This window comes from Astatotilapia calliptera, chromosome 23 (genome assembly GCF_964374335.1).
Source record: "Astatotilapia calliptera chromosome 23, fAstCal68.1, whole genome shotgun sequence".
Lineage (NCBI taxonomy): Eukaryota > Metazoa > Chordata > Actinopteri > Cichliformes > Cichlidae > Astatotilapia > Astatotilapia calliptera.
In genome coordinates this window covers 13,204,501-13,227,829 of record NC_137443.1, presented here as the reverse complement: position 1 = coordinate 13,227,829, position 23,329 = coordinate 13,204,501, and the positions used below count along the sequence as shown (strand labels likewise).

Below are 23,329 nucleotides of genomic sequence, written 5' to 3'. Positions count from 1 at the left end.
TTGCCTGAAAATATGTGTTTTTTTTTTAAAAACATTAGAATCATTGATTTGGTTGTAATTTGGTGGTAATTATTCCATAATTAGGCATCTCGTTTTGGCTCGTTTTTGTAGTCACACAAGGGAAAATAGTGGCACAACCAAAATTGTGATGGTGTGCATTGCCTTTGAAATGGTTATTCCAAAGACATGCACCTGGTCTGCAACCACACAGACTTATGCTTTTCTCTGATCACACATAGTTTTATCAAAGTTTTAAAATAAGTCTAAGTATGACATTTACAAGGTCACCTACAATTATCCAGCCTGTAGTCCATGTTCAGATTTTTCTGGATGATACACTTTTAAAAACATATTAAAAGACAATTAAAGCTGAAAATAGGATATTTTTATAGAAACAGATCTCAATTCGCTAGGATGGTGAACCCCAGCAAATCGAAGAGAGTATGTATTGCATGTCTGTCAGTGACAAAGCTCTGCTGCAATGACTGCCTCCTTACCGCCGCTCCTTGATTGAATTTAAACAAAGAACTTACAGATCGAAATTTTTAAGGTCAGCTGTGATTCTTTTTTAAAACGAACTTGCATTGAGCTACAAAAACTATGAAGCTGCATCTCCTTCACTGAAACATTTCAGAGGGTTGTATTTGTAATTCTGCAAAAACTCTGGTACATGTTCTTTTTCATTTTTGTGTATAATGTGTCCTTTTTATTATGTATCTGATTGTCTTGATTTTTATGTTTTCTTCTTTTATTTTTTTTATTTTTGTTAACCCATTTTACACTGATCTATGAATCATTCAAGCATAAAAAAGGCGCCTAAAAGGAATGAAACACTGTTAATCCCACATAACATAACAAACAAGTATGAACCAATTCTAAAAATGTACCTTTAGGGACTTTGTTACAAGCAGTATGTCACAAAAAATAGTTTTCTAATTTCTTTAGCTGAATCATTGAAAAATGCCAAAGATAATGCAGCTCGACAGGCATAAAACAGATTTTTTTGGACTAACAAGGTGATTCTCAAAGAGCTATTAGCTCAAAACTTGGCCTGTCTCAGCATGGTGTGCAGCGTGTCCTTTAAAAATAAATAAAGGAACTGGACAAGTAGAGGACAAAAGCAGAAGTAGCAGGCCTAAAAAATTATCTAAAGCAGATGAACAGTATCTGAAAGTCATGTCCTTAAGAAATAGGAAAGATAACAGCAGAGACCTGACACAGGAGCTGAGAGAAGCATTTGGACCTTCAGTTGATCTGAAGACATATCGGCTGTCAACGAGTCATTCTTAGGGAAACAGCGAAAAAAGGCTGTGGTATGCCAAGTTACACAAGAACTGGACTGAAATCAGTGACAACAGGTTTGATGAAGTGAAGAATCCAAATGTGGAATTTATGGTTCAGACAGCTCAGGCTGTGTGAAGAGTAAAAGTGGTCAGACAGTAAGCACAGTATTGAATCTTTCATACATTACAAATATTAGAAGCACAAACAGAGAACCAATATTCTTTTATAAAATATAACAATCATTTTAGTTGCTAAATGGCTCGAGACATTTGAGGGTTTAATTTGTAATCAAAATGCTCACTTGCCCTTTGAAAACCTCGACCTCCACATACTTTTCATTGCACAGTATGACATCACAGTACTTCCTGTTGAACTTTTTAGGTCAGTGATTCATGCTGATCCATTTAAGCATAAGAAAAGCACAGTTACACAGCAGTATACCTTTATATAATGATAGATGTACTATGACTCACGTGTGCAATCAAAAGAAGGGGAAATTTTGGGGTCACTTTAAGTCATTGTTTTTCTGCTTGTTTGACCCTTGTCTCCATCTCTGTTGACTGTTATAAAATACTGAGAGTGTGACTCTTCCTTATTTGAAGACTGACCTCATGAGTTTTTTGTTTTGAAAAAGAAAATTGACCGGTGTTTCTCATGTATGCGTGCTGTTCAGGAGCAATTAGCACAGGTGAGGAAACGAGCAGCACGAGTGTGTTGCTGCCCAACTATCAGGGTTAATTGTGTCCAATTACTTTGTTGCCTGGGCGGTCGCTCTGCTGCCAGCACGTATCCTGTTGCAGTCACTGACATAATCATCTGACAGCTTCCACACACTTCACCTGTAGGAGTGTAAGTACTTGCAGCCTGGCCTATGTGGTGGTGGTGGTGTTAAAAAAAGTTATGATGAGAGGTTTTGGACAAATATTCCAGATATTTTTACATTTTACCTCAGATCAATTTAGTTTGCTCACCAGGTGTTGTGCCATTATGAATATAGTGGCCTTGAAAAGCTGCCTCAGCGGGAGCTCTCCAGAAATGTTCTCTCATGTGCCATCTGTTAGCATGTGAAGCGAATGCTGGAAGGGAGACTGGCAGGTGTAAAAAATTCTCGCTGTGCATTTAATTGGCTGAGACATGAAGACTCTAAAGACAGGTAATGTAAAATGATGGAAGAGCTCTTTGCTATGCAAATGTGAACACTCGTGGCAGCAGTGTGTCACAGCTGTCACTTAGCTGTTAAAGCTTGAGGTTTAAATGACACTTTTACACCTGTCCATGAAATGACCGAGAGCAGCAGAGGCGGGGAAAGCCAGGGGTGTCCCTCCATGAATAAGGCAGGCTGGTGTAAATTAATTAAAGAAAAGAAGAAAGGAAGTCCTTTAAGTTGTTGTGTTTGGAATGTGTGTATCGATGTATATTGATGGTGGTTGCAAAAAAATGAAGACTGAGGCAACTTCCTGGTGTGAAAATTGTTGGCTCAGTGTGTTACAGCCATAATTACCAGATTGTACAGATGCAGCCAATCTCATCTTATTTGAAAGCCTAGCATGTATTTAGTAAGTTATCAGTTGCTGTATACATATCACCTAATACGAGCCCTTCTAGGTGGCTTGGTGGATCCATAGATCAATCAAATATTAGACTGGATGTAAATTTTGGAAAACAACAAGCAAATACAAACACCACCCACTGAACACTGGACGTGGGATAGACGTGCATTGGGTTCATCAGTCCATGACCAATTCTGGACATCTATACAATGTCCAAACTAGGTCCACAAATTGGACGTCCAAGCATGACCCAACTTGGAGGTCAATATGATGTTCAACATTTGAACTTTGGACTGGGTAGTTTTTTGTGGTTTATTCATTTAAATTAATCAACTTATTTGTTTTTAACCAGGTCAAACTGTAATTTATTAAAATGTGTTGAAATAAGTTTAAAAGAACATTTGCATTATATATGGTTCATTTTTTACAGTTATCCTGTTTTATTGTGAAGAATGAATGAAGATTGTGGTTGTGATCAGTAGCTAGACTGAGAGAAGTTGCGACAAAAAGTATGAGAGTTAGTCCAGTTCATACACAAACACTTGCACAATCTGCTAGATAGTCTTTGTCGATATAGCCATTGTGCAAACTTCCTGTGAGAAGCTGGGGACATTTCTGCTCCAAATTCACCGTGCAGCTGCTCACTTTTGTTTTAGCATCAAGAGCCCGCACCAACCATCCACTGATTATGGACCATCACTCTGCATTCCTTTACACATAACTGTTTCCCATGTTTCCAGGGGGTGGGGAACAGGTCCTCCACCCTCTGGAAACATGGGACTACAGAGCCCCTAGAAGCAGTATAAAAGTGCCATCTAAAATGAGCCTAAGTTTGACATTGAAATAATTTCTGTCATTAATCCAACATCTCTTTGCACAGTGGGCGGATGTTTTAAGCTTTGTTTACATATAGTGTATACTCTTTGCAGGCCACAGTCACTGACATGCTGTGGTTACATAGATAACCCTCATCATGTGTAATATTAATCATATTATATAATATTATATTAATGATTTCCTTAAGTTGAGAAACATTTTATGTTACCTGTGAATTAAGGTCACCACAGTCACACAAACACAAGTCTTTTAAGCCTATTTTCCATTAGTACCTACTATTTTTTGAAGCCATTTTTCCCATTGCCGGGTTTCAAAAATGGCGGTTTTGATTTTCATGAAGGAGACACTCCCATGACTCATTAAGAGATGCTACTGACCAGCCAATCGGTGGCATGCAGTCTGACAACGCCACATTTTAGTACCTGTTCGGATCGCTTGGAACTAAAAAAGTACCTGGCACCAGGTACCTAATGGAAAAACCTGAAAACTGTGGTGAACCGTGTCGAGTCAATCTAAGTAGGTCACTGGTATATAAATAGCAACAAACTGTGTTCAGGAATATTGTGAAGGTAAAACTGTGTGACGTGTCTCCTCAAGTCTGTGGTTAAATAATTATATTATGCTGTGATTAGATTAGTAGCTTACAAACTAACCGTTTTGCTCTGTTAGCTTCTTGCTACCTGTGCTGATGACCTCATGTCAGATTTTGGCATTTTTAATTTGTTTTGTCATTTACTACCTTCATATGATATAGAAACATCAGTCCACATCCACTGGTCCAGTCAGAGATGGAGGCTCCAATGGTTTATCACTTAATTGCATTTAGCTGGTGTCTCGGGTGTAATTCAGCTCACGATTAGCTGGCGAGGGTGAAAACCTGCAGGGAAAAGTGGGACCAAGACCCAGTGGACTACTTCTGATTTTCCTCTGATATTCTACATGGAGTTGTCTTTGTCTGAAATTAAAGTGTAATTCTGCGCTGCACTGTGGTGCAGTCTGTGGCCCGTTGGTGAAAACGCAGCATAATTGCTGCATTAAAGATTTTTAACAACCAGAACTTCCAGAGGGTTGCTTCTCTCAGCAGCTGCTCATTCTTTAAATAATTCTGAACAGTAAATTTTCATTAATGCATCTTCGCTCTGCTTCTCTTTGATTTACAAAGAGGCAGGTATGGTTTTTAAATGTCTCAATCAGCACTGATTTTCTTTACCCTTTTTCTTCTGTTTCCCCTGCAGTTAAACCAACTGTCATTGACGTTGATATATACGTGAACAGTATCGGGCCAGTTTCTTCAATAAATATGGTAAGTCAGACCTTTCTCCATTAATCTACATGAAATTATATGTACATGTTTACAGGTTTATGAGGAATACAACACAGGTTGAAAGGTGAGAGTGTCTCAGCAGCAGCAGCTGATTCAAACTTTTGGATGTCAGCGACTGACACTTGAACTAATTCAGAACAGTTTACCTGTCTGTGTGCAGATAAAGATATTTTAGGTCCATCCTAACACAAATATGTTTACCTGTTTTTGGTACTCACCATTTATAAGATAATTTCACTGGAACAGCTTATACAACATGGCCAAAATTCATTATGAATTTTGAATGATATTAATATTTATCTCTGAGAGTTTGTTTTTTTTCTCCTAATGGATCTGTCGGGCATAATAGAGAGTGGATATTCCTAATATGGTCATCTCGGGGCATGGCAGTGCTGCGAGTACATAAGTTCCAGTCACCTGCTGGTTTGCAGGAGACAGCCAATCAGATAAAAGCTACCTTAAAGGGAGACAGCTTGTTTCAGACACCGAGTCTGGTTTTGAGCTGTGCTCATACAAAGCTGTGCGGTGCGCTCGGGAAATGAGCGTAATAGGTCTAATTCTCCTGCTGGTACCAAAACAAATGCAGAACAACATCTTTATCTTTCATCTTAAAGCATCACCACTTCATTTATCTGTCAAATCTGTTTCCATAACTTATTATTTAGCAGTTACTTACTTAACAGTTATTTACTAACTGTTATCTTTTCAAGCAGCGACATATGAATATATGTAACTTTCCACTTTGATGATTTTAATGTACAAACATATCTAATCAGTATATAATAGTATTTTAGCATTTAGTGCAGTATTTAGCACTTTCCCCCCCTCTGTTGTGCAGTATAAGGGTTATATTTTATTTTAACATGTTGGCTTTAAAATTTAATCTGACATTTATTCCAAAACTTGCATAAATAAATGTAACACTTCTTATAGTTTAAATTCTCTCCTTACATTTCTGCATGTATTATGCGCAGCATAATTCTGCTTAAAGCATAGCCTTGCTCGTTATCTTTTATGTTTCCTCCAATCCTCAATATAAAAGAAGAAAAGAAAGAAAAAGTACAAGGACAACATACAAATATCACAAGAAATCAGCACAGAAAAATGAAAATGAAATAAATAAATAAAACCTCATCTCCCAAAGGCTGAGGAGCCTGCAGCATGAGAGGCTTAAATGCTGTCAAATCAGAGGGATGAGATCAGTTTGGATGTAGGAAGAGGAGGAAAGCATACAAATTGTTAAGAGAGGTGAGAGATGGGCACTTTTAACACACTTAGAGTGTATGTGAAGAATGAGGGAGGGGCTTCTGAAGAAGATAGAGAGAGGACTGATGGTCTGATAAGCTGAGGGATGTGAGTTGCTTAGTCCAAAAAGGAAGAACTGCTGAGCCAAACAAAAAACAGGATCATTTCTGTTTGTGTGGCATTAAGTCTGTAAAATAAGAGAAGTAAGTGAGGACAAAGGTAAGGCCTGCAATGCTTCATCATAAAATCCATCGTTTGGTTAATTACTGTAGTTTTTTTCTAATGCCAGTATGACATACTATTACTGCTGTTACTGGTTTAGTCAGGTGTGTTAGGCTGTCTGTTCACAGATTGACACTGAAATAAGGAATTTAAGTTCTTCATCTTTGTTACTGTTCTTTAAGCAGCATTAGCAAAACCTTGAGGAAAAAATTATTTAAATTGTGATGCTCACAAAGCATTCATGCAAGAGATTTTATGTGGTTTGTAAACTTTCACAGCCCTGGTCTCAGAGCTTCTGCTTCCATTGTGCCATAATGGCCCCTTTAAAAAATGTGTTACCTCTATTTAGTCTTTTGGAGGCTCACCTCTTCGCCATATTTCCTCCTCCTTTGGTGTTTCAGCAGTCTGCTGCTCTCCAGTCCTGATTGTAAAAGGAATGCAGTCAGCACGTGCCAATCAATAAATCCATCCAAATCTCTCATTTTTGATAACATGATATGATTAACACATAATCTATCAATTTCTTTATACACTGATTCAGCCAATTGCTTGAACGCATTGGCATATATGAGATTGCAGAAAAGCAAATTATCGATCTTTTGCTGCCTAAACAGTCATCAAAGTTTGCTATTTGATGCCAACACTACGGGTTGCCAGCTATAGGCTAATATTTAATACAGCAAAATATGTCAATCAATCAGCATTTTATTTACTGCTTCACAACCACATCACTTCCTTTTTTATTAACTTTCCCCCTTTTAATGTTGTATTAAGTGCTTTAACAATCAGTCTCCTTTTTATGTATTTTCATGAGCTTTGTCTATCTCTGACTTATTTCACACAAACTACTCTTTGCTCTCTTGTTAAATGTAAATAAATATTGATTTATTTCATTAATAAAGAAGGGACAAGGAATATAACCCAGTAGATAAATAGGGTAGGGCAGCACGGTGGCACGGTGGTTAGCACTGTTGCCGCACAGCAAGAAGGTCCTGAGTTCAATTCTAACATCAGGCCGGGGTCTTTCTGTGTGGAGTTTGCATGTTCTCCCCGTGTCTGCGTGGGTTCCCTCCGGGTACTCCGGCTTCCTCCCACCGTCCAAAGACATGCAGTTTGTGGGGATAGGTTAATTGGATAACCCAAATTGTCACTAGGTGTGAATGTGAGTGCGAATGGTTGTTTGTCCCTGTGTGTTAGCCTTGCGACAGACTGGCGACCTGTCCAGGGTGTACCCCGCCTCTCGCCCTATGACAGCTGGGATAGGCTCCAGCGCCCCCCGCGACCCTGAAAAGGATAAGCGGAAGTGAATGGATGGATGGATGGAGATAAATATGGTCTTCTTTACGAGCACGGTTAGTTCCGTTACACCTCAGATGAGCCTGGGGACATTTTGTGCCACTCCATTTTCTTTTTTTGTTTTCATGCTGTTTTGGTTGTGCTGAATAAATATAGATAATTTTTTCCAGGTGATTTGTTTTTTTTGTTTTTTGTTTTTCATTTTAGAATTGTTGCCTCAGTTCCTTAAATTAGCTTAAAATAGCTAAGCTATGCAAAAACGGCCAAATTTTATCCTAAAGCCCAAAAATGCCCCATTGAAAATTATCAATCATGATCTCACATTTATTTTGACATTAACTAATGCGTTCCTTTATGTTCAGATTTTATTTTGGACTACTTGCCTTCAATTTTTAATTTTAATTTTTTCCACCTTTTACCGTTCAAAGCATGCACATTTCACAATTTTTCTATTTTCTGCAAGAGTGCCTTGCTACTAAAGTGTGTGTGTGTGTGTGTGTGTGTGTGTGTGTGTGTGTGTGTGTGTGTGTGTGTGTGTGTGTGAGTGTGAGAGAGAGAGAGAGAGAGAGATGTTCACCTTCAAGTTTTTTCTCTTAGAAGGTGACGCTCGGGTTTATAAAATAATTCAATAACAGTAAATGATCAGTAACCTGTCAGAGCTTTAAAGATCTCTTAGCAGCAAGAACCAAAACAAAATTTGACAGTGTTTTGCACTGCACCCATGCTTAAAGTATGGTCAGTAGTGCAAGAGCTGTCAGTTTGGAGATTGCAAGACTTTGCAGCACACAGGAGGCTCTGGAAATGCTTGTGCAAAATATTTGTGAAGGTGATGCCTCATCCTCCTCTGAGGACTGAAGCTGACATGGAGGAGGCCTCAGTGGTAGAAACAGACCATCTAGAATCCAACTCTGACTCATCTGAAGGTGAAAGTGGAGAGGAGTTGAAGCAGTGACAGGATGGACTTCTCCATCTCCATATTTTGGTCCTCTACAAAAACTACAACACTCTGCTACATGCCAGCAGGAAGAGGTTAAACCCGGGACCAACACACCATGCCACCAGCTATGCACTGCTGCTGATGGATGAAATCCTGCAGCAAATTGTGGCCATGACAAACCTGCTTGGGAAAGACTAAATACTATGTTTATGAAACTACTGTGATAGAACCATATCCAGTATTGTCTCGGCTATAGCCTAAACCAGGCCCAGATGTACTCAAAGCTAAATGCTAGTGTTAGCTCGCTTCAGTTTTCTAAAACAAGCACGTGTCTTTAGTTATTCTGGGTGGTTAAACCATCTCATGTGTAACATACATGTGTAAGCTGTTCCACCCATCCATTATCAACTTTTCTGCTGGCTGTCAGTTCAACAGTCTTCACACACCCACACACAGTTTTTCCAAAGTCTAATCAGCAAAATTAGGCAAAAACACCTCTGTGGTTGCACCATGGGTTAGCCGCGGGCTTTAACCTTGTCATCACTGTTGCCACTTGAGTGACTTTGTCACAGATGATGAATGTACAGACGCTTTTAGTCACTTTATTTCACAAAAAAAAAAGAGGAAAGAAAAAAAGATTTCGTTGTAGCTGCAGACATCAGCGTTTTCCTCAAACCTGATACAGCTCTCGAGCTTTGCTGTTGGTGCAAACTGAAAGCTACTTTTTGTCACAGTGTCTGGAAGAGGAAAGTGCAGTGCTTGCACAGACCTGTGTGACCCAGAAGAAAAGCAGGAAATAAATTAGATCTGCTTGTGTTCAGATACAAACCAAATCCTCCTGTCAGAGGAGAATCATTGTGACATGCTTACTTGTTCCTGTATTGATCCATTTTGTCATGCTGAATGTTTCACTGTTGCTTTGATGTTCTGACTTCAGTAAATGAAAAGCAAGCCTTGAAGTTTATATTTGGGATATTTGAGACAGTGGGAGAAATATCTTTTGACCCTGTGCTTAATTTGTGAGTATGCTTAACTAACAAAGAAATGAACAGTTTCTAAAGTTTATGGTTTTTTCATTTTATTGGCGAGAGAAAGAATGTCAACCACAAATCCAGAAAAATGTATTTCATAAAACTTAAAAATTCATTTACAAATAAATATTTGATTCTGAAACAAAATATGATTTATTACCTAGTGGAGAAACTCCTGTTGGTAAGCCTTTTCTTGTAGTTGGTCACCAGGGTTGCATACATCTTGGGAGAGAATTTGGCTCACTCCCCTTTACAGAAACTCTCTAAATCATTCAAGTTTCTTGGCTTCCGCTTGGCAACTGAGGTCTGGAGACTTGCTAGGCAACTCCATGACCTTAATTTACTTCTTCTTTAGCCACTCCTTTATAAATTTGGTGGTATGTTTTGTGTGATTGTGATGATGGCAAATCTATCCACAACCAATTTTCAGTCTTCTGGCTGAGTGAAGGAGGTTCTCGTCCAAGATTTTCCAGTACATGGCCCTGTCCATTGGTCTCCCCAATGCAGTGAAGACGCCCTGTTTCCTTATCAAACACAACAGCCCCAAACCTAATGTTTCCATTTCCTCCCAACACAGTGGGTCAAGTTGACGCCAAACAGCTTGAATACAAAGCTGTGCGGTGCGCTCATTTTCTTTTGCGCCTTCTTTTGCACTGCAGCATTTCACTCAATTACAGCATACTTTGTTACCAGCGATGTTTTTGGTGACTGCAGTCTCAACTGCTGTGTAGTGTTGGGCTGATCAACTGCCTTTTATCTTCACCCAAAGAGGCAAGATCTTTGACGGAGTTGCAGACCGAAGGTAACTGATGGTTACATTATTTGGAAATAGGAGAAATATAAAATGACCAACAGTTATCACCTTCTTGTCAGTCTTCTTGCAGATGGTCTTGTAGCCCATGTGCAGGTCTGCAATCTTGTTCCTGATGTGAGGCAGTCTTTGGGCTTTTTCCAGGTGGTGGAGAAGTTTGAATGGAAGAAATTGATTCTATGGACAGGTGTCGTACATGCAGATAATGAAATGATCAGGAGCATCTATAATTAATTGACTGATTGAGAGCCAGAATTCTGACTGGGCTGTCGGAGATCAAATACTTTCTCTCAACTCAATGACATGCAAAAGTTGCATAAAATTTCTCAAGTTTTATTTTTGGATCTTTGGATTCTTTGTAAGTGAGCAAATGCACAAATTTAGCAAGGGATCAAATAAGTATTTAATTTGTAAATATGTAATTTGTCCTTGAATCAGCTTTACTGCTTATAAAGTGCTCTATAGGCTGTAAAGCACCGTCTCTGCTGTGCAACCAGCTTACAGTATTGTAAATCGTATAGTCACAGAGCAGTTCATGTGGTCACATCAGTTGTCATACTTGTATTGGTTCTAATTACAATGCAACGTTTATTTCAGGGTGCCATGACTTTTCCAAGAGACAGGTGGTGATTAATTCCTTTCTGAAGAAACTCAGCAGACCGTTTTCACATGTCAAAGACTTTTCTGCACACCTGTGGTGACATTTTTAACAATGGCCCGATTAGTGTTCATTTGTTCCCTTATACATTATGCCTAGTCCTGTGACGAAAAGCTGGCAGCGCCTACGTAGAACTCGTGAAGTCGAAGTACTGCCGGAGACAAAATGAAACCCTTCATTCTGAATCTCAAACATTCATACCGAGATGCTAACGTTCTTCCATTCAAGCATAGTTTGTGCGTATCTGTATCTGCGTTCAGAGGTTTGCCAACCAAAGTCACTCCTGTCAAAGCAAGCAGCACAATTTTATTTCTTCACGCATGAATCCAGCAAGCACAGATTAAAAGACATTGTCCAAGTTGTATAGATTTGAACTTTATTATTATTTTTCCAGTTAACGCTTATTTTTATTCTTAAAATGAAGTCTATGAGAAATTAGTCAACCAGAATTTTACAAGAGGTCAATTTGGTCAATTTGAAAAACTGTCTTTGAAGATTATTTATCTTACAACAATCCCTAAATTTGATCAATGTATTTCTATTTTGGAAAGACTTTATGCTTAATGCTAATTGGCATAAATGCTAAGATATCAGGTATTGTCATCATCTTGAACATCATGAGTTAACACTGAATACAGGTGAAATGTGTGGCATTATTTTCACACTAAAGTTTTATCTGAGAACAGATAAAAAACTTTCATCTTTACAGAAAACACTTAAATGTTTGTCTAACATTGATTAATAGTGTGCTTACTAAAAGCTTGTTCATGTTGCTGGTAAAAACAGCTTTTTGTAGGCTGTTTATTGAATCTCCTGAGGAAATAGTATACCTGATAAATTGCCTGTCTTCTAAACCTGTCAGAAGGAAGCGAGTCCACAAAAGACAATATATTACATGTCATGTCCCAGCTGCTATGAAAAAGTGAGGACAGGACAAGGACTTCTACATGTAAGATTTAATTACAGTACCAAAAGTTCACCCTGTCTTGCAAACACAATGAAGTTCCACTTTGAACAACTTCATTTAAAAAGTGACTTGTAATAACTAAAGAACAGACTCTTCAAACATGCACGACTGTGTCAGGAGATAAGGACTAAAAATTCCACGTCCACTTTAAAGACAGAGTATTCAGATTCGACCAAAATCTGAAGAGAAATTAAAAGTTATTACATTTTTTATTATCATTATTCATTTTTTGTATGTATTCCGGCTATTATTAAAAGCTGAATGTAATGGCTAAACAAAGGTGCTGGAAATGAGTTTATATATATTCACTCCTGTGAAAAAGTTAATTATTGCCTGCTTCCTAATTTTAAATTTTGTTTGGGTTTTTTTGCATATTTATCAAATTAAATGTTTCAGATTAAACAAATTTTGATATTAGACAAAGAAAACAAATATTAATACAAAATGTAGTTTTTAAATCATTTAATTAGGGGGGAAACTGTGTGGAAAAATAATTGCTCACTCTTGTTAAATCATGAATTAACTGTGATTAACCCAGACCTGATTACTGCCTGACCTGTCGAATAAAAAAAAAAATCACTTAAACGGAGGTTGCCTGACAAAGTGAAGTAGGCTAAAAGATCTCAAAAAGCAACATGTCGTCCCGCAATCTAAAGAAACTGAATAACAGATCTTTGGAAAATCTTCTGTGACCTGATGAGAAAAAAGCTGAAGTTTCTGGAAGGTTTGAGTCCCGTCATATCGTACAAGTAACGGCAGCAGGAAAAGGAACATCAGAATTCCCCTCTCTACCAGAAAATAGTGAAGGAAAAGGTCCTAAAAATAAAAGCAAAACAAAAAACGAATGAAGGTTGTGAAGTAGCCTGGATTTAAATCAGACTGAGATACTTTGGCGTGACCTTAAACAGGCTGTTCTGTCAGTGTTTTCTGTTTGGACTTTTGTCAGTATTTAGTTTACATGCATGTTTCCTGTTTTGTTGTGTTAGCCTTTTGTCTGTGTGCATTACGCCAAGTTCTACTTCCATTGTCTCATTAGTTCGATTTAGTTCAGCTGTGTTCTTACCCGTTTCTAATCATTCTCGTCATCCAGTGTATTTAAGCCCTCGGTTTCTCTTAGTTCCTTGTCTCATCATTGTTGGTTCCGCGTGTGTTTCCAGTCCAGTCCAGTCATTCAGTTTAGTGCAATCTGTCATGTTCTGTTCATTCTGTCTTCATAATAAACACCGTCCACATCCTCAATCAGCCTGCGAATCCTGCATTTGGGTCCCCTCTTCTCTCTCTCCACACACCGACGTGACATGGTCATGCTAAAAAAAACCTCCAGTGTAGCCGAATTAAAACAATTCTGCAAAGGCAAAATTCCTGCATGTGAAAGACTCGTTGCTAGATATCACAAATACTTGATTGCAGTTCTTGCTGCCAAGGGTTGCACAACACGTGCATGTTTCTTTTTTTCACAGACGAGTAGGCAGGCTTGGATAACCCACTTTTCCTTAATAAAATAACTGATTTTAAAAAAGAGATTTTGTATTCACTCGGGTTATCTTTGTCTAATATTAAAATCTGTTTAATGAGAAATTAGAGGGAAGGTTAATGCTTTTCAGAGTACTGTATTATATTATATATGCATATACACTAAAGAAAGGGTTTTTTTTTATTAAAAGGTGATCATATTATTTCTGAAAAGAAAACAAGTGACTGTTGTGTCTTCTTTACCTCACTGTGCTGTATTAAGATATAATGAGCTCCTAACTGCTCTCCTGAGCCTGGTGGGTGGAAATCACCAAGCGGCGCTAATCAGTTGATGAAAAGTACAGTTAGAATTGCTTTTATCCCCCCGATGCCCACTACAGCAAGACTCAGCCATACCTCAAACAGAAACAAACTTTTATATTTAAAAAGTACAATTTCAATAATACCTCTGTGGTTTTCTACATGATCTAAATGCTGCTGAAATGAATTAAAGACAGCATGAGGAGAAAAGCTTTTGGGGCTTAAACTTTAAGAATTGAAGACTTAATATTACGGAAAAACCACTGGCAGCTTGTTACCAGGACTTTGTCCTATAATTATAAGCAGACTTCTTTTCCATAAGTTGTTTATTTTAAACTGTTGATTTGCTCCTCCAGTTTTTTTTTTGTCCAAGTAATGGTCTTTCCATTAGTGAAAACTTTGTCGGAAGTAAACTGTAAACTGACATGGTAATTTCCATGTGTTCCTAAGTGAAAGAGTCGATCAGACTGGACTTTTCAGGGCCATGTGTTTGATGCTCCCGAATTAGAATACCATACACCAATGTGTCATACACCTGGATCTCTCAAATGTTCCTCTTGTGCTGGTTTATGGTCATAATTTAGTGTATTTGCATGTCAGTCCCAAAGAAATGTGCTTCTTGTGTAAGGTATTTAATGCAATAAAATCAGCATTTTATGAAGTGCATAAATCAAGATTACAATATAAAGCGCCTTGAGGCAACTGCTGCAATTTTGTGCTCTATAAATATTTCATAGTTTATTATATAAACTTCAGTACATTGTATTTTCAGACTCATGTTAAGAACAACCATCACACCACACCACATTAACCAGCAGCCAGAATTAGTTCAGTCAGATCATCTAAACATTATGCACTTGTAAATTCCCCTTTGGATTAGGGTTATCTTGTGATATATTTAATTAAAGTTGGGAAATTAACCACAACACAAGAGAAAACTAACAAGAAACCAAAGACCAATAACAGTGAACATGTAGACAAATGCAGGCGAGCACAGGCAGTACAACACTGCACAAAGAACCCAACAGAAAACACAGACCAGGACAGATCCCATGCCGAGTGTAAAACAATCAGGGTCATGTGGTTTAGAGAAAAGGTGTTGAAAAGGAAAGCATCTAAATGGGGACCGATTTCCAGTAAGCTGTTTAATTTGAAAATAGTGACCGTGAAGCACAGCAAGAAGGAGCTAATCAGAAAAAGCAAAGCTCTGAGACATGTTTTTGTTAGCAGTGAACAATATGCTTAATCAGAGAAGACCAAATCTTTGTAATCATAAAGTAGTTGTGTTAATACAGAACTTGCTGGGAATGCAGTGTCCAAGGAAGCCTCCTGTAAACAAGGAATTCCTGCCAAACAAAAGCCAACAATGCTTTTCTCACTGAGAGCTTCCCACTCACAAGCTGTTTGTTATACACTGGATGACCAGAGAAACACAGTATTTATGCCAGCTCATTTCCTGCTGCAGAAAGAAGCTGCTGGCAGAGCTCCTCCAACATCCCTGCTCGTGTGGTTTTCTTTAGCTCCCACCATAACATTAATTTGTAATGTCCCTGCAGTTTGCAGTCACTGTAACTGTTTGGCTCACACCTGCTAGAATACAAAATGACCTTGATCATTTCTCATCCATGGTGTAAAGAACAGTTTTGTAACTGATGGTTTAACAGTTACAAAGCGTCTAGTTGAACAAAGAGAATGTTGCATTTCTTATTTTTACTTTGTGGCTGAAGATTTGGGAAATTAAGCCATCAGCATGAGGATCAAATTATGAGGCTCTCGGTAACACAACATAGAACAGGTCTCTGGAATATTAATATTCTTCACGTGTGGTTCAGTTAGTATTTAATGAACTCAGAAATATCTTTTCTGTTTTTAGCAGTGTTCATAATTTTCATGATACCTGTGCGTACAAAGGATCCTCTTTGTCTTGCCTACTGTTAACAGAAGCAAATTTTCCTAGTAGGAAGGAAGGATTCAGTGTGTTTTTGGTTTGTTCTCTTGCAGGGCAGATTGTCTGATAAAATCTGCAAAACCTGAGGTATCAGTTTCAGTGATGCAGTTATGTGGGAGAGTCTGAGCACCTCTGGGGATGTCACAGTGTGTTGTTTTTGGGAGTTAATGTACAGCCACTGTATCAAAAGACAAATAATCCTTGGTTTTTTTTCTAATATATTTGTTCTTCACAGTTTATTTAAGTAATCTAAGAGTCAGCGACTACCTAGTAACCTTGCTTGGCAGTAGGGGTGGGCGATATAAACAATATACGATAGAAACGATATAAATTGGCCAATGATAGAGATTTTGACTATACCGCTCTATCGTGATAGCGCATGTTGATGATGTCATCAAGCTGCGCCTGTTTTGGTCGAAAGCATCGCAGCGCTACAACCATTATCATCTGCAAATTATGGCGGGCGACAGTCATAGCAAAGAGATGAAGCACTTTTGAAATGTGGGGAAAGCCAAAAACTGCGCTTCCTCCACTTCCGTAACATTGATTTATTAATGTTGAATTCTCTCGCAGCTGTTCTGTTCCCATGTTGTTGCAGTATATTAATGACTAACCTCGTATTGTGGATGAATAATCCCAGTTGTTCTCCTGACTGAAGTTTGGCCCGTGTATAGCATCCTGCTACGCGATTGCATTTGTCCCTAACCACCAGAATCCCTCACGTTAACTTTTATCGAGTGGAAAAAAATTTGGCGTTCATCCTCCAGCTTCACTGTGCTAATGTTATGCTAACATAGCTATGTCGCTAGCAATCACGTAGCACAACATTATATACCAGGTAGTCGAACTTCAGTAACCCTGCAAACGCCACTGCTGTTTAGTTTCCTGTCTTCATTTATGTTGGAAGTGGTAGCAGAGCTGTACGTTTTAATTAGTTTCAAAAATCTCTCAGTCAGAACATGGTATGAAATGTTTAGGTGGAAACTAGCGAGCTAACTTCCTGTTAACTTCTAACTCCGTTAAATCTAATAAATTCTGTTTTCATGGATGCCTGGATGTTAAACTTAATGTTACACCTGCTAAAGCAGCAACGCTGATGATTTTATTAAAGATGAAAGAATTTAGACCGTTCGTTTGACTTTGGGACCTGAAGAGGACGGAGTTTTGGACCCAGATTACTCCGCGAAGCTCCTTACTACGGCAGCCGTAATACTCTGAGAATCCATCAAAACATTTTTTAACAGATTTCTGCACACCAAAATCGGTTTGAGGTCAGTAAGCACAACCAGAATTCATACATAAGGCACACTCGATTTTTGAGAAAATTAAAGGATTTTAAGTGTGCCTTATAGTGTGGAAAATACGTTATACAGAAGAAAAGAATATATCGTGATATATATCGTTACCGCACGTGCTTCAAATTATATCGCGATATGGATTTTAGGCCATATCGCCCAGCCCTACTTGGCAGGTATTTTCAGCTTCTGTTAGTTTTTCCAGGTCTCGTTCTGGCCCAGTGATGTGACTCTCTGTCCTTGACATTACTGTATTTCAGAAAGTGCCTTCCATCCATACTTTTAGTTTGGTTTTTTTTTCTCCCCTGAAAGAAACTTCAACTAACAGCACAAGAATCAAGGTTTGAGAAAACCTTTTATTGGCATATATTCAATTTCTTTAATGACCCTGAAGCCATTCAGACACACAGCATTGCTAACTTCATCAGTCTGCTACTCAGTCTTTTGTTAATATTCCTCATTCCGCTTTAACAGCTTTAGTAAAATATTCTTTTAGCACTAACAGTCATAATGTCTAACATGCATTCAAATTTGTGCAATGATAGAAGTTGTGTATAAAATAATGTCTCTCTCTCTCTCTACATAACTTCATCTGATTGGTCATAAGCAGAAGGTCTGAACAGCTCAGACATCTTCACACAGATTTGGCAGTAGAAAAAAAAAGTTGAGCTGTCTGCAACCTGAGCTTTAGTCTCTTAGGAATTATTTGTTCATACAGTGACCTCATCATTGATCATTTGTGTGGTGTCAACAACTACCTTATTTAAGAGGAAGTAACAAAAATACTGGCAGCCACCATTGCTACTCAACAGAAAAGGTCAAAAAAAGCAGAACTGGTCCACCTTTTTCTCTTTTCTCTGGTTTTAGTCCAAGTTTCAGGGACGAGTCACATGTTGGCAGGTTGTAGTTTCATGCAGGAATACCGGAGGAATGCATGCGCTGGGATGTGGTCTCAGAATTATCAGCTGTAGCTGGGCAGTTGATTAAATTAAAAATCTTAATTCATTACCAGTGTCACCTGTATCTGATAAGTTCTCTGCTAACTGGATATACTGGCCATTATGATCAGTAATGTTCAGAGGACTTAAGGCTGTTGAGTGTTAGCAGAAGGTTTGAAATATATATTTTTTAATTGGCTGAAGCAGACTAAAAGACAGAAACACCGGATAGCTTTTTTGTGGGCTGATAAAGTTAACTCAACTCTGAAACATGAATGATAACCAAAATAAACCACAACAACCATTGTTTGCGTGGTCTAGCGATCCATGCTAAAACCATCCTCAGTCCATTTACGTTCAGCAGACTCTTTCAGTGGGAGAAAAAAAACGGAGTGAGGCAGAAACAGGTTTGCATACCACGTCAATGTGTTGAGGTTGACCCAAATGCAGATGAAGACACGGGAATGAACTTGTGATGTTTGCTGAAAACCTGATAAACAAAAGTCACATGAGAAACTACACTTCAAGTTAAAATGATGACAGAGACAGGGAACACGTCCAGAAAACACCACAAGAAATGGCAAAGATCTGGTGAAAACCAGATAACCCAGAACAGTATGCGCAGTCAGTTTTATCACATGCTTGTGATCACGCGTGCCCCGAATCTAAACTGAATCTAAGTGTGAATTATTTGGTTTTCAGCCTTCACCTACTGTATCTGTGCACTTTGAGCACTAGGCCCTACCACATGGATGATAAAGTTAGCCTCCTTCTTACATGTAACCTTTTGCTGCCTTTAATAAGTACAAGAAGAAAACCCTTAGCCGGGAAGGAGAGTGCCAAGATGACTCAAAGCAGAGGACAGATACAGTATGTACTTTGTGCCTTTTTCTGCATAATCATTAAGTGCCAGCTTCACACTGCAGGGCTGAAGCTGTACACTTTGCCCTAGTTTATCGTTCTTGGTGCAGTGACCCACGCTGAACTTACGAATTGGAAATTAACAATACAACTCTAAAAGGCTACAGATTTTAGCAGGACGATGTTTAGTCAGGCAGGTAATTGCTAGGTAGTTGAAAACAAGGATGTGGCAAGAATGAAAGATACAGCTATTTGTGATTTTCAGAAGAAATACTTGTTCTGAAAGTGCTTCAGTTCAGTTCATGTGAAGTAAAATATAGACTTTATAATCCTTGAAGAACTTGAAGTTGGGCACCAATAGTGCAACCACAATCTTTGGAATAAAGTCGATGAATACCCAAGGGTGAAAATGCAGTTTGCTCTCATTTTTCTTTTATTCTATCCATTATTCTATATTTTCAATTCTATATTCATATGTTGGCACATATCAGCATGCCAGCTCTACTGCTGCCTTTTAATGTCCAGTTAAAAGTCAAGTCTTGTTCACCTTTTCTGAGAAACTCCCATAATAAGGCCTGACCTCAAACTTTTGATAATAGTATACAAAGAAGCAAGATTTATGTATTCATCTAATGTTACCTAAGTTGCCCTATTTTATTTGAAACACTGTCTACACACAAAAGCTAACCAGCTGAACAGAAATGCCAGTTGGGTGTTGATTAAATTAACTGCTCTCTTACGGCTCAGTCAACCGTGTTTATCGATGATTGGGTTTTTTTTTGCTATTCACACCCTCAACCACTTCTAACTGTAAGGTGATTGCACAGACCACCTGGTGGAAGACCCCAAACAGCCAAGTTCTGATCACACACAGTCACTGTCAGTCAGATTAGTAGAGGTTTGCAAATAATTGCCATCTAAATTGTAAATGCAGTCAATCGATCTGAGTAAGTCTGCATCAATGAGCACAACTCGTCTGTGTCCAGTCTTTTTGCAGTAGGGGATTCAGCTCATCTGGTTGCCAACTGGTTGTATTCTTGTCATACTTCTGTTTAGATTTGAGACTACCAAGCAGATATCCCATTTTGTAGTTAAATCACCATCCTGCAGCAAATGCGTCACTAATAGTGGAGGAATTTCAGTTTCAGATCCACAAGGTTCTGGCTGCACTCTGAGTGTAAGTATTTACCATGAATTCCTATGTCAGGGTTTGAATGGAAGGTCCCAAATTCAGACTCAGTTGGGCAGGATAAAGAAAAACTTAACGTAAAGTCCAAAAACCAAAATGCATTCCTCAAGGGGAAGCAGAGAAGCAAAGGAAAATCCTGTTTTAGCCTCCCTTCACTTTAAGTTTTAGGTATCATTTTAAAATTTTAGTTCTAACCTTTAGGGCCCTACATGGTCAAGCTCCCCAGTATTTATCTGACCTGCTGAAACCACATTCATCGTCTCGAGCTTTAAGGTCATAAGATCAGAGACTGCTGGTGGTACCACGCACTCGTTTTAAAACTCATGGTGATCGGGCCTTTCTGGCAGTGGCACCACGGTTGTGGAATTCTCTTCCACTGTCTCTACGCTGCACGGACTCCATTGATTCTTTTAAAAAACAGCTGAAGACATTTTTATTTAAAAAAAAAAAGCATTTGATTAATTTCCTCTTATGGTGTTTTTATTGTTTTGCATTGCTGTTTTATTTACTGTTACATTGTTTTATATTTCCATTTCTTGTGTTGTAAAGCACTTTGTGATTTTTATCTGTGAAAAGCGCTATATAAATATAATTTACTCACTTTACTTACATTTTTATTTACAATTTACAGTGTCCCACGGTTTTGGAATTGAGTTGTAACCACAAACTATAATATATCAAACAACTCGTGTGTGCGTGTCTTACTGCAGAGCTTATAGATGCATAATTCCATGCAGGGGTCAAAGAGGCAATTTTAATGTTTTATATTTCAAGTATTCCTCTGCATAGGCAGAATGTGGTGATTAGGCATATCCCACCCATTTGAGGCGACACAGTGCAGAACAAGGTTATTCTATAAATTGCTTTGCATCTAAAAAAGTCATTAACAAAGATGTATTTACATAAGAAGACAGGAAGGTTAGTGGAAGATGGCCCTGAACAGCTGAACCACTGCAGGCGGTTCAGAGCAGAGGTGTCATCCTGCCTCACATTTCAGCTGTACATTCATTCCTGAGCCATTATTCAGCCCGGTGGCTGTCTCATTTGCATTCTGGCCACTTTAAACAACGGGTAAACTGTGGCAGAATAATTCCTCGACATTAAGCCATGTGCATGTTTTCAATAAGGAGTAATATTCCCATTTGTCCACATGATTTAAAAGCTGATGAGGAATTATTCCATTATGAGAGTAAATGTGGTCAGCGTGACCTAACTTAACTTCTGTCAGACAGGACAGAATGAGAAATGATGGGATAATATTTAGCTTTCTCCACAGTGTATTTAAAAAAGTAAATTTACACTGGTGCCTCATATGAACCTACACTTATTTTGTCAAGCATTTTCCATGTCTACATGTCAAAACTGCAAATGAACAGAATACCCTTATTATCTTCAATTACCAAAAACCTCTATAAAAACCTCATGTTTGCACTTCTGCATATGCTTTTAAATAGCTTGTAGCTTGCACTTTTTACATTTAGAATATAGTAACCTTTTTAAACACAATTAATCACATTTTTAGAGAACAACAAAAGGACTTTTGTGAAAAATTAGTAGTTTTTGATGTTTGTCAGTGTTTCTAAGGGAGAACAATTTTCAAAAGCCAAACAACACAAAAGCTTAAGAGTTAGGTACTCACCATCATCTGTGATAACTCTTATACACTGAATGAAAAAAACCAAAACATTGCATAATGTTATGGCCCGTCTAGGGGTGGCCAGACCATAACATAAGGGTGATCCATCCCCGTATGACCCCAAGCAGCACATCACACAACGAGTACAATTTTGATGGTGATTTATTTAGAGTGAGTGAATTTTAACAAAGCAAAAGGAACGGACTATAGCTTTGGGGTGGACCTAACGCCAAAACAGCAAACAAAAGGGAGCCTATCTAAAGGATGTACCAAACTTATCTATGAAAAGAATCAAACCAAATGACAATGACTTATCTCCCCAACTAACAAAAACATGAGAAAAAGGTCATCAAATAAAAAGGCAGTCCACCCCTACATGCTCCTGTATAAAGAAACAGCGGTCGGTTAAGGTGAGCTGAGGATGAATGACTGGCAGTCCATGGCGGTGTCATCATATACGTTGTCTCCAGGTAGTTAGCCAATCCGTACATGTTTTCTTGTCCGCCCCCTGTATGCACAAATCACGGAGAGGCACCTGCACACTCAAATTTGCATATCAGCCAACATTACGACAGCAGTTGTAACCAGTGTTGGTCAAGTTACTTGAAAAAAGTAATCAGTAACTAATTACTGATTACTTCCCCAAAAAAGTAATCTTGTTACTTTACTGGTTACTTATTTTCAAAGGTAATTAATTACTTAGTTACTTAGTTACTTTTTAAAAAACATAATTTACAACCTGAATAGGTGATAAAGCGATAGATCTTTCAGCCCAATTCTACTTTTTCTGCATAATCCATCATACAAAAAGTAATCAAATGGAAAAGTCTCTTTTTTTTTAAACTTGTTTTATCAGTTTTAATCTTTTAACTTTATGCATCAAGCAAAAATTAAATTATATGCACCATTCTCTGACTTGAAGAAATTAGTTTAACATCCATCCATCCGCTTATCCTTTTCAGGGTCGCTGGAGCCTATCCCAGCTGTCATAGAGCGAGAGGCGGGGTACACCCTGGACAGGTCGCCAGTCTGTCGCAGGGCCAACACACAGGGACAGACAACCATTCGCACTCACATTCATACCTAGTGACAATTTGGATTATCCAATTAACCTATCCCCACAAGCTGCATGTCTTTGGATGGTGGGAGGAAGCCGGAGTACCCGGAGGGAACCCACGCAAACACGGGGAGAACATGCAAACTCCACACAGAAAGACCCCAGCCTTTCTGATGCTGGAATTGAACTCAGGACCTTCTTGCTGTGCGGCAACAGTGCTAACCACCGTGCCACCGTGCTGCCCTATTAGTTTAACATTTTCTCTGGAACTCGAATGCCACAAGCTGTCGGGACAGTTCACAATTGGTCAAAGTTTGTCCAATTTGAAGTCGGCCGGCACAAAAGAACTACATGCTCCCCCACTCCCCAAAAACTGAAATTTAATGGTTTACTCACACACAATGAGGGGAGTTGGGGTCTTTCCACAGGTGCTCAAGCCTGGTCGCAGAGATTTGGTCCCATTTAGCCAC

At 38.6% G+C, this 23,329-nt stretch overlaps 1 protein-coding gene across 4 annotated transcripts in view; it reads left to right on the top strand.

Moving 5' to 3' along the window:
• The window catches only part of gabrg3 (gamma-aminobutyric acid type A receptor subunit gamma3), a 78,076-nt gene that overhangs the window by 24,818 nt on the left and 29,929 nt on the right, over window positions 1–23,329 (top strand). For 2 of the 4 annotated variants that reach the window (XM_026160186.2, XM_080297996.1), the window contains exon 3: window positions 4,907–4,974. In XM_026160186.2, the coding sequence (XP_026015971.2) occupies window positions 4,907–4,974 (68 nt within the window). The other 2 variants (XM_026160189.2, XM_026160187.2) reach the window with 2 other exon arrangements.